The 23,482-nt window shown below is 46.6% G+C and overlaps 2 protein-coding genes across 2 annotated transcripts in view; both read right to left on the reverse strand.

Moving 5' to 3' along the window:
- The window catches only part of LOC133236712 (N-acetyllactosaminide beta-1,6-N-acetylglucosaminyl-transferase), a 95,609-nt gene extending 85,702 nt beyond the window's left edge, over nt 1-9,907 (reverse strand). The window contains exon 1 of the mRNA XM_061398885.1: nt 8,242-9,907. Coding sequence (XP_061254869.1) covers nt 8,242-9,166 — 925 coding nt within the window. The 5' untranslated portion in view covers nt 9,167-9,907. The remainder of the gene's footprint in view (nt 1-8,241) is intronic.
- Nucleotides 9,367-18,117, reverse strand: LOC133236716 (N-acetyllactosaminide beta-1,6-N-acetylglucosaminyl-transferase-like). The gene is made up of 2 exons (XM_061398890.1): nt 16,640-18,117; nt 9,367-9,450 (listed from the first exon to the last, which is right to left on the reverse strand). Exons 1-2 carry the CDS (start codon nt 17,556-17,558, stop codon nt 9,407-9,409), a joined length of 963 nt encoding a protein of 320 aa, XP_061254874.1. The 5' UTR covers nt 17,559-18,117; the 3' UTR covers nt 9,367-9,406.
- Between the last annotated feature and the right edge of the window lie 5,365 nt (nt 18,118-23,482).

Below are 23,482 nucleotides of genomic sequence, written 5' to 3' on the forward strand. Positions count from 1 at the left end.
TACTGGGAAAGATTGAGGGCAGGAGGAGAAGGGGACGACAGAGGATGAGATGGTTGGATGGCATCACCGACTCAGTGGACATGGGTGTGGGTGCACTCTGGGAGTCGGTGATGGACAGGGAGGCCTGGCGTGCTGCGGTTCATGGGGTCGCAAAGAGTCGGACACGACTGAGCGACTGAGCTGAACTGAACACTTTTATGGTTGACCTTGGAACTGTCATGGTGCCTGTAGGTGTGTCATTTAGCTAATGTATTACAAGGAAGCTCAAGGTCCAGTGGAAATCAAACCTTCCACCTTCTTGGGCCTAACCACGTTGGGGTTCTAGCCAGTTTATGTTCTGTTCTCAACAGCTCCTTCATTCTTTTAAAGGTTGTGCCCTGCCCCCGTCCTGCCTGTTTTAATGCCACATTTATTTTATAGTAGCACCATAGGTGAATCATATTCAGTTTGACACTCAGCAGTGTGTGGTGGAGGCTCAAAAAGACAGAAATGTCCCTCTAACCCTCTAGGACTCTTCACTCTGTCTCCACAGATACTGGAACAACAATAAACCCTTAAGAAGATAAGGATACCAGCAGGAGAAAAAGAGGCCAGAGGACAACCTCTACCCGAGGGTGGTGGGTGCTCAGTACACAGAGCTCAGTACAGCTCTCAAAGATAATTAGAATTTCTTCAGGCAAAGAGAGGCCTCAGGGGAAAAGCTGACCGAGAGGAAAGAGGTCGGCTTGGGGCTTAGCAAGTCTACAAGGAATTCAAGTGGTAGCAAAGTAAAGCACCTACCTACATTTTCTGGATAGTTTTAATCAGAGCCTCTCAGGGTTGGTACAACTGGCAAATTCCCCTAATGGTTGATTTCGATTTTCTAAGACTTGAACTAAAACAGCTTCCATCACTGCCATGATGCACAGGCTGATGCGAGGTGAGCTCGGTCTCAGGTAACTGCTGACTGCCACAGACCCACTGCACTCAAGTTTGCTGGTGGATTTGGCCTAGGTGCTAAGGATGTCTGCCCTTTGGAAAAGGGGGTGGAGCCAGAGGCAGGATGTAAAAGCTGAATTAGACTGAAAATAGCAGACTGAACTTTCTGCCAAACGGAAGGAGAATTTCCATCACTTGGAGAAAAGATGACATTGAAGAGAAGGGGAAGACTACACTATCGTCTCCCACTCAGTGGCTCCTCACTCAACATTCTGCTGGAGCCCAACAGGAGGAAGTTAGGCCAGAAGTCCAAGGGCTGGTGTCAGTCATCCAGTTCAGTCCTGCACCTTTTGGGGTGCAGGAGGTGAGGGTGGGGCAGGGAGGTGGGGTTGAGGGGGGACCAGTGAGATGCTGTGGGGGTCACCCTAGGACAGCAGTCAAGTGGGTGGGTGGGGGTGGCGGCTTCTGTGGGAGGGCCGGGGAGCAGAGAAACTTTCCTGAGGAAGTAAGTGACCTTTCAACACGAACTGAGGCTATTTCAACTAGATCGGGCGAACATTCCAGAATGAGCGACAAAAGAGCATTTCAGAACGAAGGGGCAGTGTGAGCAAGGGCCTGGAGACTGTCTGTCTTCCGACCGAGCTAGGATGACAGAAACTTGGCAGCGTCAGAGGCCCTGGACTCGGCTCGGAATGCCACTTCCTAATAAGAGGAAAGAGAAAGCAGCCACTTCAGACCCCACTCATGTGACCCTGCTAATAAAAGCAACAGCTGAGTGGTGACCTCTGTGGGCTGCATGTCCGATTTCTAGTAAAAAAAAAAAAATCCCTGTGCCTTCAAAAACACTTTTTTTTTTTGGTCACACACAGAAGTTTTAGAATTTTAACACTAAAACTTCAAAAAGCAGCATCTAAGAAGTTCTTTTTTGTTCTCCCTCTCTTGGAAGAGTTAATAAGCTCCTACAACATCCCAGGTACAATTTGTGTGCAATCTAATCCTTCCTACAGTCTGACAAGGTGATGTTTTGATGACAAATCAGAGAAATTAGACATTTTGCCCCAATGACACAGATTGTAGGTGGCAAAGCCAGGACTGTCTGCTTTTAAATCCCGCCAACAAATTGGGAGCCACCACTGACTCTACAGGCTTCCCAGGGAGCTCAGTTGGTAAAGAATCTGCCTGCAATGCAGGAGACCCCAGTTGGGTTCCTGAGTAGGGAAGATCCCCTGGAGAAGGGATAGGCTACCCACTCCAGTATTCTTGGGCTTCTTTTGTGGCTCAGCTGGTAAAGAATCTGCCTGCAATGTGGGAGACCTGGGTTCAAAGAAATCCACCTGCAATGTGGGAGACCTGAGTTCAATCCCTGGATTAGGAAGATCCCCTGGAGAAGGGAAAGGCTACCCACTCCAGTATAGCAGAGTTAATTATATTAAGTATGACATACGCTGCAATCCTTATTTATCTTGTAACTGGAAGTTTGTACCTTTTGACTGTCTTCATCCAATATCCCCTCCCTCTGGTAACCATAAATTTGATCTCTTTTCCTTTGAGTTTGTTTTTGATGGATTCTTGACCTGTGCTAGTCCCTGTCACACAACACAGTGATTTGCTATTAATACGTCTATACATTTCGGAATAATCTCCACAATGGGCTATTGCCATCTGTCACCACCCGAAGACATTACAATATTAATGGCTTTGTTCCCCACCCTGTAGCTCTGTACCTTTCCTACCTGTGACTCATTTGTCTTGCAACTGGAAGTTGGTACCTCTTTTTTCTCTTTTAAAATATTTATTTATATTTTTAGGCTATGCCGGGTCTTAGTATCGCCATGCAAACTCTTCCTTGTGGCACGTGGGATCTAGTCCCCTGGCCAGGGATCTAACCTGGGCCTCTAGCATTGAGAGCGTGGAATCTTGGCCACTGGACCACATGGGAAGTCCCAGTTTGTACTTTTCAGTATCCTTCACCTATTTCTCCCTCCAACCCCCTTGCCTCTGCCAACCATTTGTTCGTTCTTTGTATCGACGACTCCATTTCTGGTTTTTTGTTTTGTTTTTTAGATTCCACATATAAGTGAAATCCTCTGGTGTTTTTCTCTCTGCCTGACTCTCTTCATTCAGCGTGGTGCTCTCCAGGTCTACCCATGTTATTACAAATGACAAGATTTCATTCTTCTTTATTGCTGAGTGTGTGTGTGTGCGTGTAAACCACATCTTCTTTATCCATTCATCTATTGATGGGCACTTAGCTTGGTTCCATATCTTGGCTATAATAAATAATGCAGGAATAAAGATGGGGTATATATTAATGCATGTTTTTGAGTTAGTGTTTTGGTTTTCTTTGGATAAATACCCAGTGGTGGGATTGCTGGATTGTATGGTAGTTCTATTTTTTATTTTTTATTTTTTTGAGGAAAGATGGTATTTCCTTGAAAAATAACTCGCATGTATCCCAACTTGCTGATTTCTTTTCCTATGACAAAAGTCTATATTTCAACAGATATGAAAAAAGAGGTTGTTCAAGCTATTAATAAACTTATCCCCCAACCGTCCTTCCCCAGCAAGTCTGCCCATACACCCAGTGATCCTGGAAGCTTTGTAAGCATAATGTGTTTGAGAAGCATAAATTCCCTCTGGAGATAGCAAGATCCCAGCCAAATCCCTGGGGGGGCCGCGAAGCTGTGAGTTCCCAGAAGCAGCTTTATTTAGACTGATTCTTCCTGCTTCTCTCAAGGTTTCAGCACTTGGCACCTCAGCACAGCATCTGTACATATAAAGAGACTAAAGCAACTAGCCAGCCTCCAATAAAGATGGAGTCAGGCCAGTGTGGACTTTACAGCAGAAACTCAACAAGCCTCCCCTTTCAAGGGCACAGGGCCACATACACGGCAGAAAATACCAGCAGGGCGGGTCCGTCGGCTGGTTCTCCAAGGGAAAAATGAAAAGCGAATAAAATCTGTCTTCCAAGCCCACAATTTCCAATTTTCTTCTTTTCTCTATACCTTCCCCTTTTGATTTCTTGTTGTTCTTTTTTCCTCCCATCTCCAATGAAACCTGCTCTCAGCTTTTTCTTTTTCTATGAGATTTTTTTCAGAATGAGAAAAGACTCTTTTCATTCATTAATATTAATTTGAAATAAGCTCCCACTGAATCAAATGAGAAATATTCCTTTGTTGCAAGTGAGGCCGAAACCGTTGGTCAGTTTCAAAATCTTTAAATCCCAAGAGCATGTGATGAATAAAACTAACCCACCAAAAGTTCCTGCTCAGGGCAGAACCATGCCGACGGGAGGAGCACATGATCTATAACTTGGAAGCAAACAGGAGGTGGTGAACTGGCACTTCTGGCCCATAAAAGGATCTCTGTCCTAACTGGAAATCAGCCATGGCTGAAGCCAACGGGGAACTGAAAGGCTGCCACCTTGGTGTGACCTGGGTTAAGGAATGGAAGGCGCAGGACAGAGTTGGGAGAGAAGTGGGGTAAAGACGGAGGAAGGTCAGGAACGCTCATTTCACAACAGCTGGTGACGTCCATTGGACAGCATCGTTTAAGGCACCTGTGAACACTCTTTCTGGAGCACATCTGTCCTTGTGGGCCCCTTCGCCTGAGCGGGCTGTGCAGGAACCCTCACTTCTGAGAGGTTTCCGGGGGACCGGCTGCTGCTGAATGGCCTTACTGCATATTAGGACCACGGCTTGCCTTGTGTTTGAAACCATGTGACCCTGCCCTGCTGGCCTCACCTGACCTGAATGGTTGGGGGCCTCAGTGAAAGGCAGCGCCTCTACAGAGGGGTTCCTGCTGCCCAGGAAGTGGCCGGGATGCGAACAGAGATGCTCACTATGCGGTGACTTCAGGACCCACACAGCAAGACTCTCTGAGAACAAACATCTGAAGGAGACAGAGAGGAATTGCCATCAACAGGGCGGCCCAGAATCTGGCTGGAGACACAAGGGGAAGGTGCTGAAAGTAGAACCTTCCGGGCTCACGAGCAAGAAGAAGCCCTGAAGCAGAGGTAAGACTCTTAGGTAAGGACAGAGAACCAGAGATGAAGATGCTGATGCTTCTCCGAGTCACTAGGACGGCCCCGCTGCTGTCTGACTGTTCTTCCCTGAGCGGGGAGGACACCCGGCTGCCTGCTCTGTGCATCCCAGGAGCCACCAGCCATGGGCACTTTTGGTATTTGAGTTATATTGGGTTCAATAAAATACATGATTCAAAGTCACTTGACCTACTCATTTTTGTTTCTATAATGCAGCCGCGAAAGATGGAAAGTTACCTATGTGGCTCACACTGTACTTCTCTCAGAGGGTGTGCTACATCCCCTGGAGAAGGCGATGACACCCCACTCCAGTACTCTTGCCTGGAAAATCCCATAGACTGAGGAGCCTGGTGGGCTGCAGTCCATGGGGTCGCTAAATTGGCCACGACTGAGCGACTTCACTTTCATTTTTCACTTTCATGCATTGGAGAAGGAAATGGCAACCCACTCCAGTGTTCTTGCCTGGAGAATCCCAGGGATGGAGGAGCCTGGTGGGCTGCCGTCTATGGGGTCACACAGAGTCGGACACGACTGAAGCGACTTAGCAGCAGCTACATCCCCACAAGGCCATTTCATCCAGGAGATCTTTTTTTCTGTCCTATTGCTTCTTCTTCTAATTTTTTTAACTTTTTGGCCACACCACTTGGCATGTGGGATCTTAGTTCCCCAACCAGGGATTGAGCCTGTGCCCACCCCCGCCATGGAAGCTCAAATTCTTAACCACGAGACCACAAGGGAAGTCCCTGTCCTATTACTTGAGAATCCTAACACACCCACCATCACTGCAGTTAATTAGAACAATCTTAAAATGTCCAAAACAAATAGCCAACAAACTCATAATCAGCAAAGAAGGACCCTTGAAACAGAAATGACCCAGATGTTCACATAGCAGAAGGAACCATTAAACAGACAGCCACTTAAGTTTCTAGTTCCCTCACCTCCTCACGACCAAGCCCTACTCTCAGGCCTGCCTCAGGTCTTGTAAGAGTTGGCTGGCCCAGTGAAGGCCTCTAACAAGGATCCTCTGGACACGTAACACAGAAGCAATTCTAAAGGCTCCTTCCTTGAAACGTTTTGAAAGGCACGGAGCTGTCCATTTGTTTTCCATTGTCTCGCTGACCTGTAACTGCTGGTCTTTACCAGAGATGTAACAATCTAGTTCCAATAGATAAATCATGCTGAGGACGCAGCATTTCTGTTCAATAAATTGATTAGAATCATTAGTTAGACTCATGGGCTCCAGAGTGAAAGAGACTCACAGGTCATCTGTCCAACACTTGATAAATGAGTTTCCTTGACACCGTTTCTCCAGCCTCGGCTTCCAAACATCCCTTGGGTTTGTTCACTATTCTAATCCCAGATCCATGGAAACGGTCTACATGGTATTTGGTCCAAGCAACACATAAGAGAGAAGTGGGGTTTTTCCTCCCCTTATTCTGGGTACTACAACTCCACGTGGACAGCTGAATGGTCCTGACTCCTCCAGTTCAGTTTCTTATTAAAATTTTATTATTTTGGGCCACATCATGACTTAGTTGGGTCTTAGTTGTGGCTCACAGGCTTAGTTGCCCCAAGGCATGTGGGATCTTAGTTCTCCAACCAGGAATTGAACCAGATCTGCATTGGGAGGTGGATTCTTAACCACTGGACCACCAGGGAAGTTCCTTCATTTCACCTTCTTGAGCCCTGATTTCTTTTTTGACTGTGATCTCTGCCAAAAGAGGTCATTTAATTTTTTTCTTAATTAAAAAAAATTATTCCAATATAGTTGATTTACAGTGTTGTGCTAGTTTCAAGTATACAGCAAAGTGATATATACATCTATAGGGTTGCAAAGAACCGGATACAAGTGAAGCAACTGACCACGCACGCACATATATGTATGCAGCCCCATGGACTGTAGCCCGCCAGGCTCCTCTGTCCATGGGATTCTCCAGGCAAGAATACTGGAGTGGGTTGCCCAGCCCTCCTCCAGGGGATCTTCTCAACCCAGGAACTCAACTTGTGTCTCCTGTACTACAGGCAGATTCTTTACTGCTGAGCCACCGGGAAAGCTTTTTCAGATCATTTTCCAATATAAATTATTACAAGACATTGCCCCGTGCTATACACTAGGTCCTTGTCTTGATTTCTTTTATCATTACAACATTACTCATTCCCGCTCTGGGAAAACCATCGATTTAAAAAGCATTCTAAGTCTAACAAGCTTTGTGTACTAACATCAAAAATAAGCATCCACAGTGGTTCACAGCCTTGACTGTTCCTGAGAATTTCCTGGAGGCTGAACAAATACTGAAGTTCACATCCACCCAGGAAATCAGGAAATGTATTTTTACAAGCTCCAGGAGCCTTTAATATGTATCTAGGGCTGAACCACTAATCTCAAGAAGCCATGACCCTAATCCTTATGTTGATTCAAGTTAGTTTTCCTTTGAATTAGGAATCTGAATTTTTATTTCCAATTGAACTAGCAGAACTGAAATTAGTTCACTGTAAACAATTGGAGATTATTTAAGGCATTAGAACTTGGACCAAGGAAAGGTGAAGTTGATTTAGGAACAACCGAACAACTAATTTGGGAAATCACCTTAAAAGAACATGAGGCTTAGGCGACCTGGTACAATTGGTGCATTTGCCTGCTAGCTGGGTAATTTGAACACATCATGCAACCATGCTGAATCTTCTTTGTCTATAAAATAAAGACATTGGTCTAGGAATCTTTGGGCTTCCTAGGTGGCACAGCGGTAAGGAATCCGCCTGCCAAAGCAGCAGATACAGGGGACGTGGGTTTGATCCTTGGGTAGGGAAGATCCCTTGGAGAAGGAAATGGCAACCCACTGCCTGGGAAATCTCATGGACAGAGGAGCCTGGGGGGCTACAGTCCATGGGGTGGGTTGCAGAAGAGTCAGACACTAGTCACTGAACAACAACAACACAAAATGAAGATGAATTACACCTCCCACTCTGTGAGCAGAGCTGCTATAAAGATATTTTAATGAACATTTGAAACAGTGAATGTGTGCTAAGTCACTTCAGTCGAGTCTTAGCTTCCCTATGGACTGCAGCCCACCAGGATCCTCTGTCCACAGGAGTCTCCAGGCAGGAATACTGGAGTGGCTTGCCAAGCCCTCCTCCAGGGGATCTTCCTGACCCAGGGATCAAACTCACGTGAAGAAAGATCTTTATGAAGGTGTTAATTTTTAAAAACTTTTTTTTTAGTGGTTTATTCAGTATTGGCCATGAGATGTTAATTCATAACAAAAGTTAAGAGATATACATACCAGGAATCCTATTGAGTGTGACCCAGAAATGTTCGTCAGGACTGTACGTGTCCGTGGACCAGGACATTAAGTCAAGCGCCAGCGGGTCGTGAAGGACGAAGTTTGCGAATTCCCTTGTGAGGGCCACATAGGCAGTGCCAAAGTAAACGGTCATGTTGTGAGGAGGCAGTGTTTTCAATTTTGTGGTTTTAATCACGTAGGAATTTTTTTGGTTTAATAGCTCGTGATGGACATACTTAGTCCGCCCAATTGCGTGAGCTGGAGGCAGCACCCCGGGGGTGATGTTTTTCCCTTTAAATCCCTTCAGATACTGAACGATCTCCCTGTTGGTTTTCAGGGGGAAATCTTGCCCACAGGTGTTGAGGATGTATTTCCACGGAACCTCTGAGGCCACAAGATCTTTCATGCAGTTCAGGTCAGCCTGGAGCCTGGAAATCCCACCGTAGACCACGGGCTCCATCTTGGAAGCCAGAAAAGCGTTTGGGAAGCAGCTCAGTAACTGCTTCACCGAGCCTTTAAATGTATCTGTTGCCTTTTTGTCCACGTGAACACAGTAGACATTTTGGGGCATGTAAATAGCCCTGAAGAGTCTCTCAAAAGTGCCGAAGTCTTTGTGGATGGTCATCACATAAGCCAAGGGGAAGCCAGCCTCTTCTTCAGAGAGTGTTTCTGTTATGTAGTGACTCTGAGCCACGTACTCATGACAGGTGGCTTCACTGAAGGTACTCTTCAATGCATTCTTTTTAGGGCAAAAACTCTTCCCCTTAAAAATCTGGTGACAGACTTCTGATAATAGTGAAGCATTGGATAGGGAAGCTTGAAGGAAATTTTTATTCTCCCCTAACTTGTTGTTGCAAACAAACACAAAAATCAGGGCCGTGACCAGAGACACACAGAAGAGACAATGCTTCCAAAAGCCCATCATTCAAACCCAGGAAATGAGTAGAATGTCTCTTGGGACATCTGGTCAGAGGGTAGACAGACTTAACTTACATTTTCTCCGAAATGCATAACCATCCTCTAGGTGGACGCAGCTCTGACCGGCCGCTCCGTGACCTTCCAGCTGATCCTGCTTGTCCTTTTTCTGTCTTCCTTTCCTCTGCATTCCCCACGGTGCTGCTTTTCCACCTTTCTCCAACAGTTTCTTCAGTTTCTGAAGGAACTCTTAGCGATTTGCTTTGCTCTGTCTCCTCCCCCGTCTCATCTTGCCTGTTTATACACACACAAAAAACAAGTTGCCCCAGGGAGGTTCTGACTCCAGCGTGTCCACCCTTCCCTACAGGAAAATCAGTGAGGGGTGAAGGGACCTTTCTGCAAGTCACCGCTCTCAGACCTTAACCCGGGCCTCTTCTCTCAGCCAGAAGATTGGTAACTGTGTCAGCTCCCAGACTTCCTGTTAATCATTTGCATTCAACTGACTGAGTTTGTTTGCTTAAACAGCACTGCCAAGTTACAAGCATCGGTCCCGAGCATGTGAACACTGCCTGGAGAGATAATCTGTCAATAAATATTTAGTACTTAAAAATTAATCACCTCACCTTGTCTTTTTCCACACACGCCCCCCTCTCCATATTGGCTGGCTATGCCATAAAGCATGGCGTATGACTGGCTGTTGAGCCATTCTTTCCAGCACTTAATTTTCTCTGCTATGAGGTAAGGTCTTTAAAAAGGCACATTAGCAAGCGAACCTCACCACCTGACTTACTACACTAAGATGAATAAAAACTAATCAAAAAAAAAAAAACAAAAAACAGGGACTTCCCAGTGGTACAGTGGTTAAGAATCTGTCACGCAACACAGGGGACATGGGTTCTATGCCTGGTCTCAAGTGTTGCACCTAAGACCTGATGCAGGCAAATGAATAAATATTTTTTTGAAAAATACATTTACATAAAAAAATACCTCTAAAAGCCTAGCAGCCCATTATAACCCCCAAATTGCATAGGGCCTAAAGCTGAAGTTAGTGAATATCAAGTTTATCTCATCTAAGCCCGGGTGGCTCAGTGGTAAAGAATTTGCCTGCCAATGCAGGAGACACAGGAGACATGGATTTGATCTCTTGGTTGGGAAGATCCCCTGAAGGAGGAAATGGTAACCTGCTTCATATTCTTGCCTGAAGAATCCCATGGACAGAGAAGACTGTTGGGCTAGAGTCCATGGGGTCACAAAAGAGTCAGACACGACTTACTGACTAAACAACCACAGAACCGAAGGAGAGAAGTTCTCAGATTCCATATACGTATAAACCTTCCCAAAGGAGTTCCCTTATCTGCAAAACATGAGAATAATTTTATCACCTTCATAAGTCAATCGTGGGAGTACAATGAGAAAAACGTATCAAGGGTTCACGGCCGCCCCCAACCATGAGTGGGGCTGAGACTGGAGCCAGCTGGACCCCAGGCTGGGCAGCAGGAGCTTGTCTCCAGTTGGTGCTTCATGGCAGAGATAAAGACAGGAGCAGAGAGGAGCTGAAATCTGCTTGAGTGAGAAGATGATGACCACAGTCTTCATCCTGGAGGTCAAGGAGATCTCCCTGACTGCACATGTGCAGAAAGGCCCCTCAGGGGTCAAAAATGGAGGCATTTACGTCTAATTATGCTTTCGAAATGAGTTGAATAGTTTGTATAACTTTTTCTCCTCATACATGCAGATGATGACATGAACTCTCCCTTTGTTTGTTTTGGCTTTCCTCATTCTTGGCACAGTTCCATTTCTCCAGAGATTTTATGCTAAAAGCATCTCTAATGACTTGCCTGTTCTACCCTGAATTTACAACTCCCTGAGTTTGCTATTATTGTTGTTGTTATTTTAATATTGTTTATTCATTTGGCTGCCAAGTCTTCGCTGCATCATGCGGGATCTTCTGTTGCAGCTCTTGGGCTTACCTAACTGTTCCGTGGCAAGTGGGATCTTAGATCCCTGGCCAGGGATTGAACCTGTGTCCCCTGCATTGCAAGGTGGATTCTTAGCCTGTGGACCACCAGTCTTGGAAGTCCCTACAACTCCCTGAGTTTAAAGTTACAAGGGGAAGAACGTTTGCAAATTGGCACTTGGCTGCAGTGGAATCCTAACCCCAAATCCTTAAAATCAGAAGGATTTTGACAATGCTAGACATTATTAATGTCAATCTTTTTTTTTTTGCACTACCCCAGTGCTTTCTGATGTTTACTCTCCTGGTGGTTACATGGCAGATGCTGGTTTTCCTGAGGCCCTTTTGCACGACACCACTCACCATTCTTCCGAATTCTGGGCAGGATGCTCTTGCCATTTACACAAGATTGTAGAAGGGATGGTAATAAGTGACGAAAAAGAACAGCAATCCTTTTCCTCAGTTTGAACATTAGGTCAAAACCTATCTTTTAATTAATTAATTTTTGGCTGTACTGGGTCTTCGCTGCTGTGCACAGGCTTTCTCTAGTTGCGGCGGGCAGGGGCTACATTTCATTGCGGGGCACGGGCTTCTCATCTCCTGACTTCTCTTGTTGCAGAGCACAGGCTTAGGTGGGTGGGCTTCGGTAGTTGCACGGCGTGGGCTCAATAGCTGTGGTGCATGGGTTTAGTCACCTTGGCACGTGGAATCTTCCCAGACCGGGGATTGAACCCGTGTCCCCCGCATGGGCAGGCAGAACTCAACCAGGAAAATCCCAGGAAGGAAATGGCAACCAGGCAAATCCCAGGTCAAAACTGATACCCCAAATTCTAAGTTGGAGGCACCGACTGAGTAGGTTAGAATTCTGGAGAAGTCGTCGGCCAGGGCAGACTTGTGGCTCAGTTACTCAATAAATGGCTGGGTGAGAGTCCCTTGGACTGCAAGGAGGTCCAACCAGTCCATCCTAAAGGAGATCAGCCCTGGGTGTTCAGTGGAAGGACTGATGCTAAAGCTGAAACTCCAATATTTTGGCCACCTCATGTGAAGAGTTGATTCATTGGAAAAGACCCTGATGCTGGGAGGGATTGGGGGCAGGAGGAGAAGGAGACAACAGAGGATGAGATGGCTGGATGGCATCACAGACTCAATGGACATGAGTTTGAGTGAGCTCCAAGAGTTGGTGATGGACAGGGAGGCCTGGTGTGCTGCGATTCATGGGTTGCAAAGAGTCAGACACGACTGAGCGACTGAACTGAACTGAACTGTATGATGAAGTCCTAGAATTCAACCCATACTTGCTTATTTCTACATAACGTTCACTCTTACAAATTCCCACTCCAGTCATAAACTCATTTTCATCCTAAGAAAACTGCACTGAAAGTTTAATCTCCACAGTTGACTATAGAAAGGAAACAGAGAGAAGAGCCCTGTTTGTACAGCTGCGGTTACTCCACACACCAGAACCCAAAGCACTTTTCACACATTCCTTTCATTTTGACAGCACCTCTGTACCCAAGTGAGAAACCAGGGATACCGAGTGGAAACTTTGTCCGAGTCCACAGAGGTCACAGAGAAAGAGCAACCTGGGTTAAAATGGTTTTAACGTCACATTTTGTTTTTCTTTTCCAGCTCTGTCTCTGGCCAGACTGTCTTCTCTGTCTGTCTTCTTTCTCTTTTCTCTCCCTCCTCTTTCTCTCTTTGTCTATACGTTTACTATACTAAACTCTGTACTCTGCTTTACCTTCATCTCTGTGGGGGTTTGGTTTTTTTATTAGCCACAGGAAATAGTCTGAAGCACCAGGACTTAAAATAGCCCCGCATGTGGTTGAGAAAGAGTGGTGAGAAACAGCCTGGATTGTAGGCAGGAAGGTCTCCAGTTGAGTCAAAGCCACTCTTGACAGCCCAGCGCATCTGAGAAAGCCATTTGATCTCACACTGCCCTGCTTCCTCCAGAGTAAATTTGAGAAAACAACCCCTGCTCTCACTCAGGGACCTCTAAGGCTGGCTTCCTCTCAAGCAAATCACCCATGCCTTTGAGTCTGGGTTTTTTCTGACATCAACATCCGGGTGCAGCTGGAAGATTCCAGAAGTAACATACAGAAAGCATCCAGCCAGAGAGTGGCCAGAGACGTCGGAGCAAATTTCAGACTTCCAGGGAAAGCCATTGGGAAGAAAAGAGTGAGGGAAGGAGGTGGGGAAGGTTGCAGTTTTTTGACACAAAATCCCTGGAAATAGAATAGCAGGGAAATGTAAGAAAAAGCTGGCTCTTTTCTTTTTCTCTTTGGCCGCACCAGGCAGGGTGCAGGATCTTCCCTGACCCAGGGATGGAACCCACATCCCCTGCAATGGAAGCTCGGAGTCTTAACCACTGGGCCGCCAGGAAAGCCCAAAGCTGGTTCTTGTCAAAACGGTCCATTACATATCATTGGTATAATGCAAAGCTGAGGCCAAGAGCTGACAGATGAAGAGCAGCTCAGGGTTGCGTGCTAAGTTGCTCAGTCGAGTCCAGCTCTTTGCAGCCCTATGAGCCCGCTGTAGCCCACCAGGCTCCTCTGTCCATGGGATTTCTGAGCAAGAATAATGGGGTGGGTTGCCATTTCATTCTCCAGGGGATCTTCCCTACCCAGGGATTGAACCCACATCTCTTACATCTCCTGCATTGGCAGGTGGGCTCTTTACCACTAGTGCCACCTGGGAAGTATCTGGTAATAACCTACAAAGGAAGAGAATCTGAAAAAAGAATATATATAAGTGAATCACTTTGCCATGTACCAGAAACTAAAAGAACATGTAAATCAACTATACTTCAGTTTTAAAAAAAGAGATGATGTTTCCAGAAAACCTCTTCCCTCAGTAGTTTTCTAGCAAATAGACCCCTTTCTATCTCTCTCCATTCCCGGGAGGATAAAGTTGCCTGGGAGCACCCTAGTGCGAATCTTCTCCTTCTCTTATGATGGAGGCCGTTATTAGAGTTTACGTTGGTATTTAAACGCAGAATAACAAAAGCTGGAATGTGGAAGCTTAACGTTCTGTTTGCCTCAGTCCCAGTCCCAAAGGCCTGTCCTTCAGAGTCGCAAAGACTGAGACTTAAAATAAGCTGGAGTCTTGGAGTCTCATGTTACTGTTATCCAACACCGGCTTACCCTCCCCTACAGAGTCCTGGAAGCTTTGAGTCTAACACTTCCAACTTCAGAAATGTTGTAAGATGTCGCCGTGGCGGAGATAACTGTCCTTGATAAAACTGCATCTCCCACTAGGACACTCAAAATAGGGCCCATGCCAACGTAGGAGACTCGGGTTCCATCCTTGGGTCAGGAAGATCCCCTGAAGAAGGAAACGGCAACCTGCTCCAGTATTCTTGCCTAGGAAATCCCTTGGACAGGGAAGCTTGGCAGGCTACAGTCCATGGGGTTACAAAGAGTCAAGACATGACTGAGCAACTAAACCAAAACTTTCCTGAGACTCCTGTCCAATTTACCCATGCAGAAGTTTGCTTTTCCTAGAGAAAGAACTTTTGAATTTTCTTCACAGATTCTTTTTTTTTAAATATTTATTTTAAATTTTATTTTATTTATTTGGTTTCATTAGGTCTTAGCTACGGCATGTGGGGTCTAGTTCCCAGATCAGGGTTGGCACCCGGACCCCTAAAACTCCAGGAAGTGTGGGGTCTTAGCCACTAGAGCACCAGGGAGTCCTCTTTCCAGATTCTTTGTGCTTAAAGTTCACCCTCAAATTTAGTCCCAGGCAGGAAAGCCTATAGCCCCAGATCTGGAGTGACCTTTAACAGAGTTGGGTCTGAGTTCATTCCGGAAGCAGAAATGCTGACATCTGACAAAGCTGTATGTGAAAAGGTGTGACTTAGTTTTGACACTTCCCAGCATTAATTGCAATAGCATTTTCCATAGTGAAAAAACTGGAAACACACGCTCGACAGCTAAGGAATTGTTAAGCAAATTCTAGTACATCCATACCATGAAAAAGAATGCAATTACCCAGTGTATATGCACGGCAATTATTTCTCAATTTGTGTGATGTATAATGTTTGCTTTTTAAAATGATCTTAGTTTTTACATACCGACTTTTCTTTATTTCTCAGATTTTCTACAATAGGATTGTATTCTATAATAAGAAAAAAATTTTTTTAATTATTATTTATTTATTTGGCTGCATTGGGTCTTAGTCGCAGTGTACTGGCTCAGTAGTTGCGGGGCGTGCACTTAGTCGCCCCTTGGCACGTGGGATCTGAGTTCCCCAATCAGGAATCGAACCTGCATCCCCTGCTTTGGAAAGAAGATTCCCAACCACTGGACCACCAAGGAAGTCCGAAGAAAAGAATTATTTTAATATTCTGCTCATCAGTAACTAGTACAGGGTTTTCAGATTCTACACAAAGGGTGAGTTCTTGACTCCTGCAAGCCTAGAGCACAGAGCACAGAGGATGGCAGGTTTCCATTCACCAAAGTGAGGCCGCCACGTGGCCAGGCCCAAGTGTGGTCTACGGTTCATTTGTCTGACAGTCCGGAATTCTGGAAAGTTCTGGTCAGTTAAAAAAATTTGATTTGGAAAAGCTGAATTATTTCACATTGTTCTTATAGAAATTTTGTTGACATTTTTCAGACCTCAAACTTTTCCAACTTGAGCAATTCAAATTCGCGTAAAATGAAACCATGATGAATAACCCACATGGCAAATAACTGGAAGAATCCGCCTGCAATGCAGGAGACCCTGTTTCAGTTCCTGGGTCGGGAAGATCTGCTGGAGAAGGGACAGGCTACCACTCCAGTATTCTTGGGCTTCCCTTGTGGCTCAGCTGGTAAAGAATCTGCCTGCAATGTGGGAGACCTGGGTTTGATCCCTGGGTTGGGAAGATCCCCTGGAGTAGGGAAAGGCTACCCACTCCAGTATTCTGGCCTGGAGAACTCCATGGACCATTCAGCCCAGGGGATTGCAAAGCGTCGGACGTGACTGAGAGATTTTCACAGAAAACATACTATAATTGATTAAAAAAAACCAGTTTCACTTGTCATATCAAAGACTTAATGACCATGTCAAAATTTGATAGGCAGGCACCTTCTCTAAGCAAACAGTATATTTATTGATATGTAAGATGATTAACTTCTGTTATATGAATTCCATTGCACCAGACACACGAAAATTTACAGGGTGTCCATAAAGCTGGAAACACAGGTGAATATGCATGTGTGCATAGTCACTTCAGTTGTGTCCAGCTCTTTGCGACCCTATGGACTGTAGCCCACCAGGCTCCTCTGTCCATGGGATTTTCCAGGCAAGAATATTGGAGTGGATTCTCATACCCTCCTCCAGGGGATCTTCCTGACCCAGGGATCGAACCTGCGTCTCCTGCATTGCGGGCGAGAATTCTTTACCGTGGAGCCACCAGGGAAGCCCAAAGGTGAGTATACGTAATACAATTAAGGACAGTTTCAAAGTGTAAAATACTTGCACACATACACACACACATACACGCACAATGCTTCCAGACTTTATGTAGAATCAAGTTCCACATACCTGGAATCCTGTTCAGTGTCACCCAGAAATGCTCATCAGGAGAGTACGTGTCCCTCGACCACTCAAGTAAGTCAAGAGCCCTCTGGTCTCGGAGAACAAAATTAACAAATTCTCTTGTAAGCGCTACGTAGGTGGAACCGAAGTAAATGGTGAGATTATGGGGAGGAGGCGTTTTTCTTATCCAAGTCCACAGCATAAAGGAAAACGAACTGTATCTCTGCTCCAAGTGCCTATATTTAGTCCTTCTGATAATGTGAGGAGGAGGCAGCACCCCGGGGGTGATGTTTTTCCCTTTAAATCGTTTGAGATGCTGGATGATCTCCTGGTTGGTTTTCAGGGGGAAATCTTGCCCGCAAGTGTTGATGGTGTATTTCCACGGGACCTCCAAGTCTATGAGGTCTTGCAGGCAGTTCAGGTCAGCCTGGAGCCTGGAAATTCCTGCGTAGACCACAGACTCCATCTTGGAAGCCAGGAAGGCATTTGGGAAGCAGCTCAGTAATTGCTCCACTGCATCTTTAAATTCAGCTCTCGCTTTCTCATCTACATGAACACAGTAGACATTCTGAGGCATGTAGACAGCCCTGAAGAGCCTCTGGAATGTATCCAAGTCTTTGTGGATGACCATGACATATGCCAGAGGGAACTCAGCTTCTTCTTTGGACAGAGGTTTCGTTATGTAGTGATTCTGGGTCAGGTATTGTTGGCAAGTTATGTCTTTCAGTGGCGTCATTGGTATATTTCCACCCAAGATTTTCTTTCCTGCTTCAACCATGTCACAGGCCTCTGCAAGCACCGAAGAGTTTGCGATTTTCCCCACTAGCAGATGTTTCGGCAGGTTGAAATTGTTGATATACAGGAACGAAAGAGTTATAGAAATGGCCATAAATCCCACAGCAAACTTGAACATCTTCAGCGTCATGCTTCCCACCACCTCTCCTGTGCTCGTCACTCTGTATCGTTACAAAGTCAGCCGCAGCTTCATCCTCTGACTGTTGGAGAATCAACTCCTTCTTCTTATTTTGAGCAAGAAGAGAAATACTGCCTCTCACTTAAGGGTCAAGGGGTCAATCCCAAGCTTGACGTTCTTCTTTTACAATGAAGGGACTGAGTGGATCCAAGAACATGAGGCACTGGGGCCAGTGGAGCAAGAACTGCGTGGTGGTGTGCCTTAGTCCAGCTCAACCTCAAGTTAAGACCCTGCACGTCTGTCACGGCTGCCAACTCAGGGTGTTCTGGGAGGGCAGGGAGGAGGAGGTTGAACGTGGATCCTTCTTACAGCCCTTTTAGCCCCGCCAGAGGGACACCTCATCACCGTGACTGATGTCATCTTTAAGCTCAGGGGACAGCTTATGTCTTCGGTTTGGGGACCGTCTCACTTTTCATGAGTCACTTTTCATGAGCCGGGGTCACCACCGGCACTTACTGATACTAATCTTGACGGCACCCAGAATTTCTCAACAGGAGTGTATCCCTCTACCTAAAGATAAAAATCAAGAATTCATTGAAATGCAGGATTGGATGGAATCGTGCAGATCATTCAGACCAGCTCACTCAAGTTGCAAATGCAGCACCTTGAAAATGAACCGTCATTGATGTTTTATCACACTTTTTTTTTTTTTGGCTGTAGTGAGTGGCATGCGGAATCTTCATTCCCTGGCCAAGGATCGAACCCCAGACCCCCTACGGTGGAAGCATGTAGTCTTAACCACTGGACTGTTAGGGAAGTCCCTCTATCACACTCTTGACTCCACTTTCTCACTGATGGTCTGGGAGGTGAGCATGGGCATTATACCCACAGGAGACTGAAGCACACTTGCCTGACTCTAGCAAGGTTTCGACTCTAGCAGAGTGGAGAACATTCTACCTGGAACGTTCTCTTCCCACACGTTCCTTGATGAGACCCTCCTGTCCACCAGGGCCTTGGGTGGCACCTTCCCTGCCCCCCACGTTCAGGTTAGGAGCCCTTCCCGCTCCACTAGGGCCCGGCGCCCCACTCTCGTCTGTTTGCCCCGCCACCAGCCCATGGAAGGTGACTTCTGTCTACTGGTCACAGTGTTTTTGGCACCTAGTTGATAGTAGACATGCATCATAAAATTAAGTCTGGTCGCTCTTCTTCCCTCTACACCAGGGGTGGGCAAAGCTACAATGGGCATCCTGGCGGGGTGGGGGGCAATCCACCTGTCATTTTTTTTTTTTTTGGCCGCATAGCATGTGGAATCTTAGGTCCCCGACCAGGAATCGAACCCGTGCCACCCACATTGAAAGGGCAGAAGGGCAGAGTCTTCATTTTTGAAAGCACAGAGTCTTAACCACTGGACTGCCAGAGAAGTCCCTGCCATATGTTTTTGTACAGTTTGTGTGCATTTTAAAAAATATCCTTTACCGCTATATCTTGATTTACTGATTTTAGACACTGTATACTGACTTTCTTCCATGGTAGATGAGAACTCAGTTCTTCCACGCCGTGCACGCATGCTAAGCCGCTTTAGTCGTGTTCAACTCTTTGGGATCCTGGGGACTGTAGCCCACCAGGCTCCTCTGTCCAAGGGATTCTCCAGGCAAGAATCCTGGAGTGGGCTGCCATGCCCTCCACTGTGTGCAGTTTTGAATGGCTGAAAGAAAATTGGAAGAAAGAAAAAACATTTCATGGCACGTGAGATTCAAATTTCAGTGTCCATGAATACAAGGCCATCGGAGCATAGCCATTTGTTTACAGACTGTAAACACAGAGAATCCACTAAATGGATTGTTCTGTTGGTCTTTTCTGCACACAGTCACTTGGAGAGTCTCACCTGAGACTCGAGTGCACTGGAAATTCAGAGAACGACACTTTGCCTGACTCCAGCGTGACTCTAACTTTGGCAAAATGTGGTGCTGCCACTCAGAGGCCGTGTGGCACATTGCTCGGCCTGGTGGACTATCTCTTGCTTGACAGGAGGGAGAATTCTTGCCATTACAGCGTTTTATTCCCCACTAGACTGGGGGCAACTCAGAAGGAAGAACCTGTCTTTGAAGACATTAGAAGTGCTCAACGTGGTGTTTGAGCATTGCTGAAAAAACCTGCCAGATCTCAAAATCCCAACCCCACCACAGTCTCCACAAGGACATTTACGAATGTCTCAGGAGGAAGCGAATTGTTTTGCTGATATATAGCAAATTGTTTGCTATGCTGTTTTATAACTTCCATACATCTCATTAAGTCACTGGGGGACTCCCCTGGCAGTCTAGTTGTTGCTTCCACTGCAGGGGGCTCAGGTTCAAGCCCTACTCAGGGAACTAAGATCCTACATGTTGGGTCTGGGGCCAAAAAAAAAGTCATTGAAAACGAAGACATCTAACAGAGGTTTTGAAAAAATGGGACAAGAGACAAATTAGATCAGGTGGAAGAAAAAAGCAAGCAAGGTCTGGAACCCAGGGTACTCTTGGTAATTCTTTGGAACGTTCTGGCAGCAACTGCTAAGGAGCCTGGAGAGCATATGAAGGCAGTGAGATGCATCGCTTCTATTATTCATTGCAGAATTAGATATGTCTTAAGAATAAAAAATTTCCCAATGTCCTAGGCACACACATCAAAAATCAAGTCTTTTTATTTTAGTGCTTCTCTTGTAATTTAGAGTTTTCCCTGGTGGTTCAGATGGTAAAGAATCCACCTGCAATCCAGGAGACCCAAGTTCAATCCCTGGGTCGGGAAGATTTTCTGGAGAAGGAATGTGAGTCCCAGTCTAGTCAGTGAGGGTCTTAGGAATCACGTGGCGGTCAGGGTTAGAAACCCACCCAAAGAAGTTCCATTGTATGAGATGACTTGTCTGAGGCCCCCCCACTGATGGCAGCCTGGGTTGGAATTCAAGTCCTATCCAACTGGCCCCAGAGCTGGACTTCTTTGCAGGCATGGAGCCCCCGTCCTGTCTCCATATGCAGCTCATCTGTTTCAGAACAGAATCAAGAAGGCAGAGCACTGGGCTTCCCTGGTGGTCCAGTGGATAAGAGTCTGCCTGCCGATGCAGGGGACACCAGTTCGATCCCTGGTCCAGGAAAGTTCCACAGGCCATGGAGCGACTAAGCCCGGGCACTCTGCTATAGCTACTGAGCCTGTGCTTCAGAGCCCATGTTCCACAGCAAGAGAAGCCCCTGCAATGAGAAGCCGAGCACCACACACCTAGGGAGTAGCTTCCACTCTACATCCAGAGAAACCCCAAGCACAGCCGAAAGTAACTTAATAAATACATAAAATTATCATTTTAAAAAAGGAAGGCAGAGCATCATCTTGTTAGACTTCAGCTGGGAACGTTCAAGTCTGGTGACTCAGGCTTTTTTTTTTTGTAGCTCTGCACATGTGGGCCAAGGACCACAAATACTGATTTGGGGATTACAAATTTTAGAAAGTAGACAAATGTGCAAATTTAGAACCGGTGAATAATGAGGGGTACACTCAGAGGTGTAGGGGGTGCAGCCTGACTTTCAGACCATCTCAGCATGGCTACTGGGGCATCTGGTCCTGCAGCCACATCGGCAGCACGAGCCCCGAGTCACTAAGGTGCCAGCTGGCTTAAGTTTAACACTCTGTTAGGGGAGCTTAAACATTGACAGCTTTAACCTCCCGCTAAGTGGAAAACTGACCCCAGGTCCTCTGTGTCCATAAAGAGAATAAGCGTCAGTGTTCTTTCATGAATTGCGGCATCCACTGATCCTCTGATGTGATAACATTCTAGAGCATTTGGGACAAGGTGCACGCGTGCACACACGATTCTGTTACGGGGCTGCTTTCCTGGTAAGAAGAGCAGAGTTCTGGTTCTTGCACTTACTGTGTAAACTTGAGCAAGACTGGGAATCAGAGGAGCCTAGCTGAGAGAGAGAGAGAGACAAATAGACACACACACAGGCACGCATGCACTTTATAGGTTTGTGTGTGTGTGGGCTCAGTCGTATCCGACTCTTTGCTACCCCATGGACGTAGGCCACCAGGCTCTTCTGTCCATAGGATTTCCCAGGCAAGAAACTGGAGCAGGTTGCCGTTTGCTCCTCCAGGGGATCTTCCTGACCCAGGGGTCAAACCCGTGTCTCCTGCGTCTCCTGCATCGCAGGCGGACTCTACCACTGAGTCACCTAGGAGTTACTTCTTGGCAAACTCCTTCCTTCATCTTCCCTTCCTGGGTTAACCTGCTCCCTAGGCATTAGTGGTTCAGTCTCAGAATTTTCCAGAACCCCACATGTCTTCAGTAAAATCCCAGCCACCGAGACTAGCTATGCAGTAAAACAAACAAACAAAAACCCCATCATTCATCAACATGGAGATGAGCTGGTCTGGGGTAGCCGTGGAGCCACCGTCATGGTCTCAGTCTTAATGTAGAATGCGATCCAGATGAGCAATTATAATTAGCTAACTAAACAGATTTCCTATCGGTCTGGATCGATCATTAAGGCAGATGTTCTCATGAATCCAGGAGCATTCAGACCCTGGTCCCCTACCTTTGTGTGGATATAGATGGGACCTCTGACCGCTGGTTTCCGAGAGCCCCGAGAGTGCAGGGAGGGGTACTCCCCTGAAGCATGCATGTGCCTCCCTCTGCCCCCAGCATCCATTCTCCACAACCTACGACGGTCTCCTTATATCTCAAAAGCAGTTACAGGGCAGAATGCTTGGACAAGTTCAATCCTGCCCCAGTTCTAACCTTGCTTTGAGAAAAATGTGGTCATTTACATTTCTCCCCCTTAAAATTCCTGAGAAACTGTCTTCCACCCTCGAGTCTGGGCACCCCCATGAATCCTGGCTCACCCTCTCTCCTCGGATCAAAATGAGTAACTTGGGAAAGAATTGTCCCTAAGGGCACTTAAAGGCTCATTAGACCTATTCTCAGCTGTTTTTGATTCTGGAAGAATTTATTTTCCATATGTGTCAGGAGCCCTGCTGACATCTGTGATGACACAGGGGGCTGAGCCTGACTCTGAACTTGGGGCTTCTGCTACGCTTTCCCCCTCCACCCCGGGCAACTCCACTGAGCCTCCCATGGGCTGGAAAGCTTGGGAGTGGCCAAGCTGACCGCCGCGTGGAAAAACCGGGTCATCAGAGGACAGTGGCCATTCCGGCAAAGAGGGCAAGAAGGTGGGGTCAAGAGTTAGTTTCCCTCACAGGCCAGTGGGTGCCTGGCAGGAAAGGGGCGAACGCATCACAGCTGCCCAAATCCCCGTGACAACGGGAGGAGACCGTTCTGATTCGAACTCCATCAGTACAAACCTCCAACAGTTTATTTCATCTGGGTCCTGCTTTGAGAGCCTTCTTGAAAGGAAAATAATGGTCAAGTCTCTCCCTGGAGGGTGAATCGGTGGGAGAATCAGGAAGCCTTTCCACTTTGCTTTGGTGACAATGGGGAGGTGGTGCATGAACAGCGTGTACATGTCACAGGGCTGATTTGTGCTACTTATTTGAATTCGTGTCCAGAAGAGCCATTCTCACCGCTAGCTAAAGTCAGTGCCCAGCTGCTGTGGTCCTTGAAAGCACGTGGCCTGAGATGGTTGTCCTGGCTTCTCATTACCCCTCTGGCTGGACTTGTTCAGAGCTGGGCAGCAAGGAACAGACAGATCCGGGTTTAAATCCCATCCCCGGCCCTCATCAGCTGTGTTCTTTGGGATATATTGTTAAAATCTTTCAGTTCAGTTCAGTTTAGTCACTCAGTCGTGTCCGACTCTTTGCGACCTCATGAATCGCAGCACGCCAGGCCTCCCTGTCTATCACCAACTCCCGGAGTTTACTGAAACTCATGTCCATTGAGTCGATGATGCTATCCAGCCATCTCATCCTCTGTCATCCCCTTTTCCTCCTGCCCCCAATCCTTCCTAGCATGAGGG

Source organism: Bos javanicus, chromosome 23, assembly GCF_032452875.1.
Source record: "Bos javanicus breed banteng chromosome 23, ARS-OSU_banteng_1.0, whole genome shotgun sequence".
Lineage (NCBI taxonomy): Eukaryota > Metazoa > Chordata > Mammalia > Artiodactyla > Bovidae > Bos > Bos javanicus.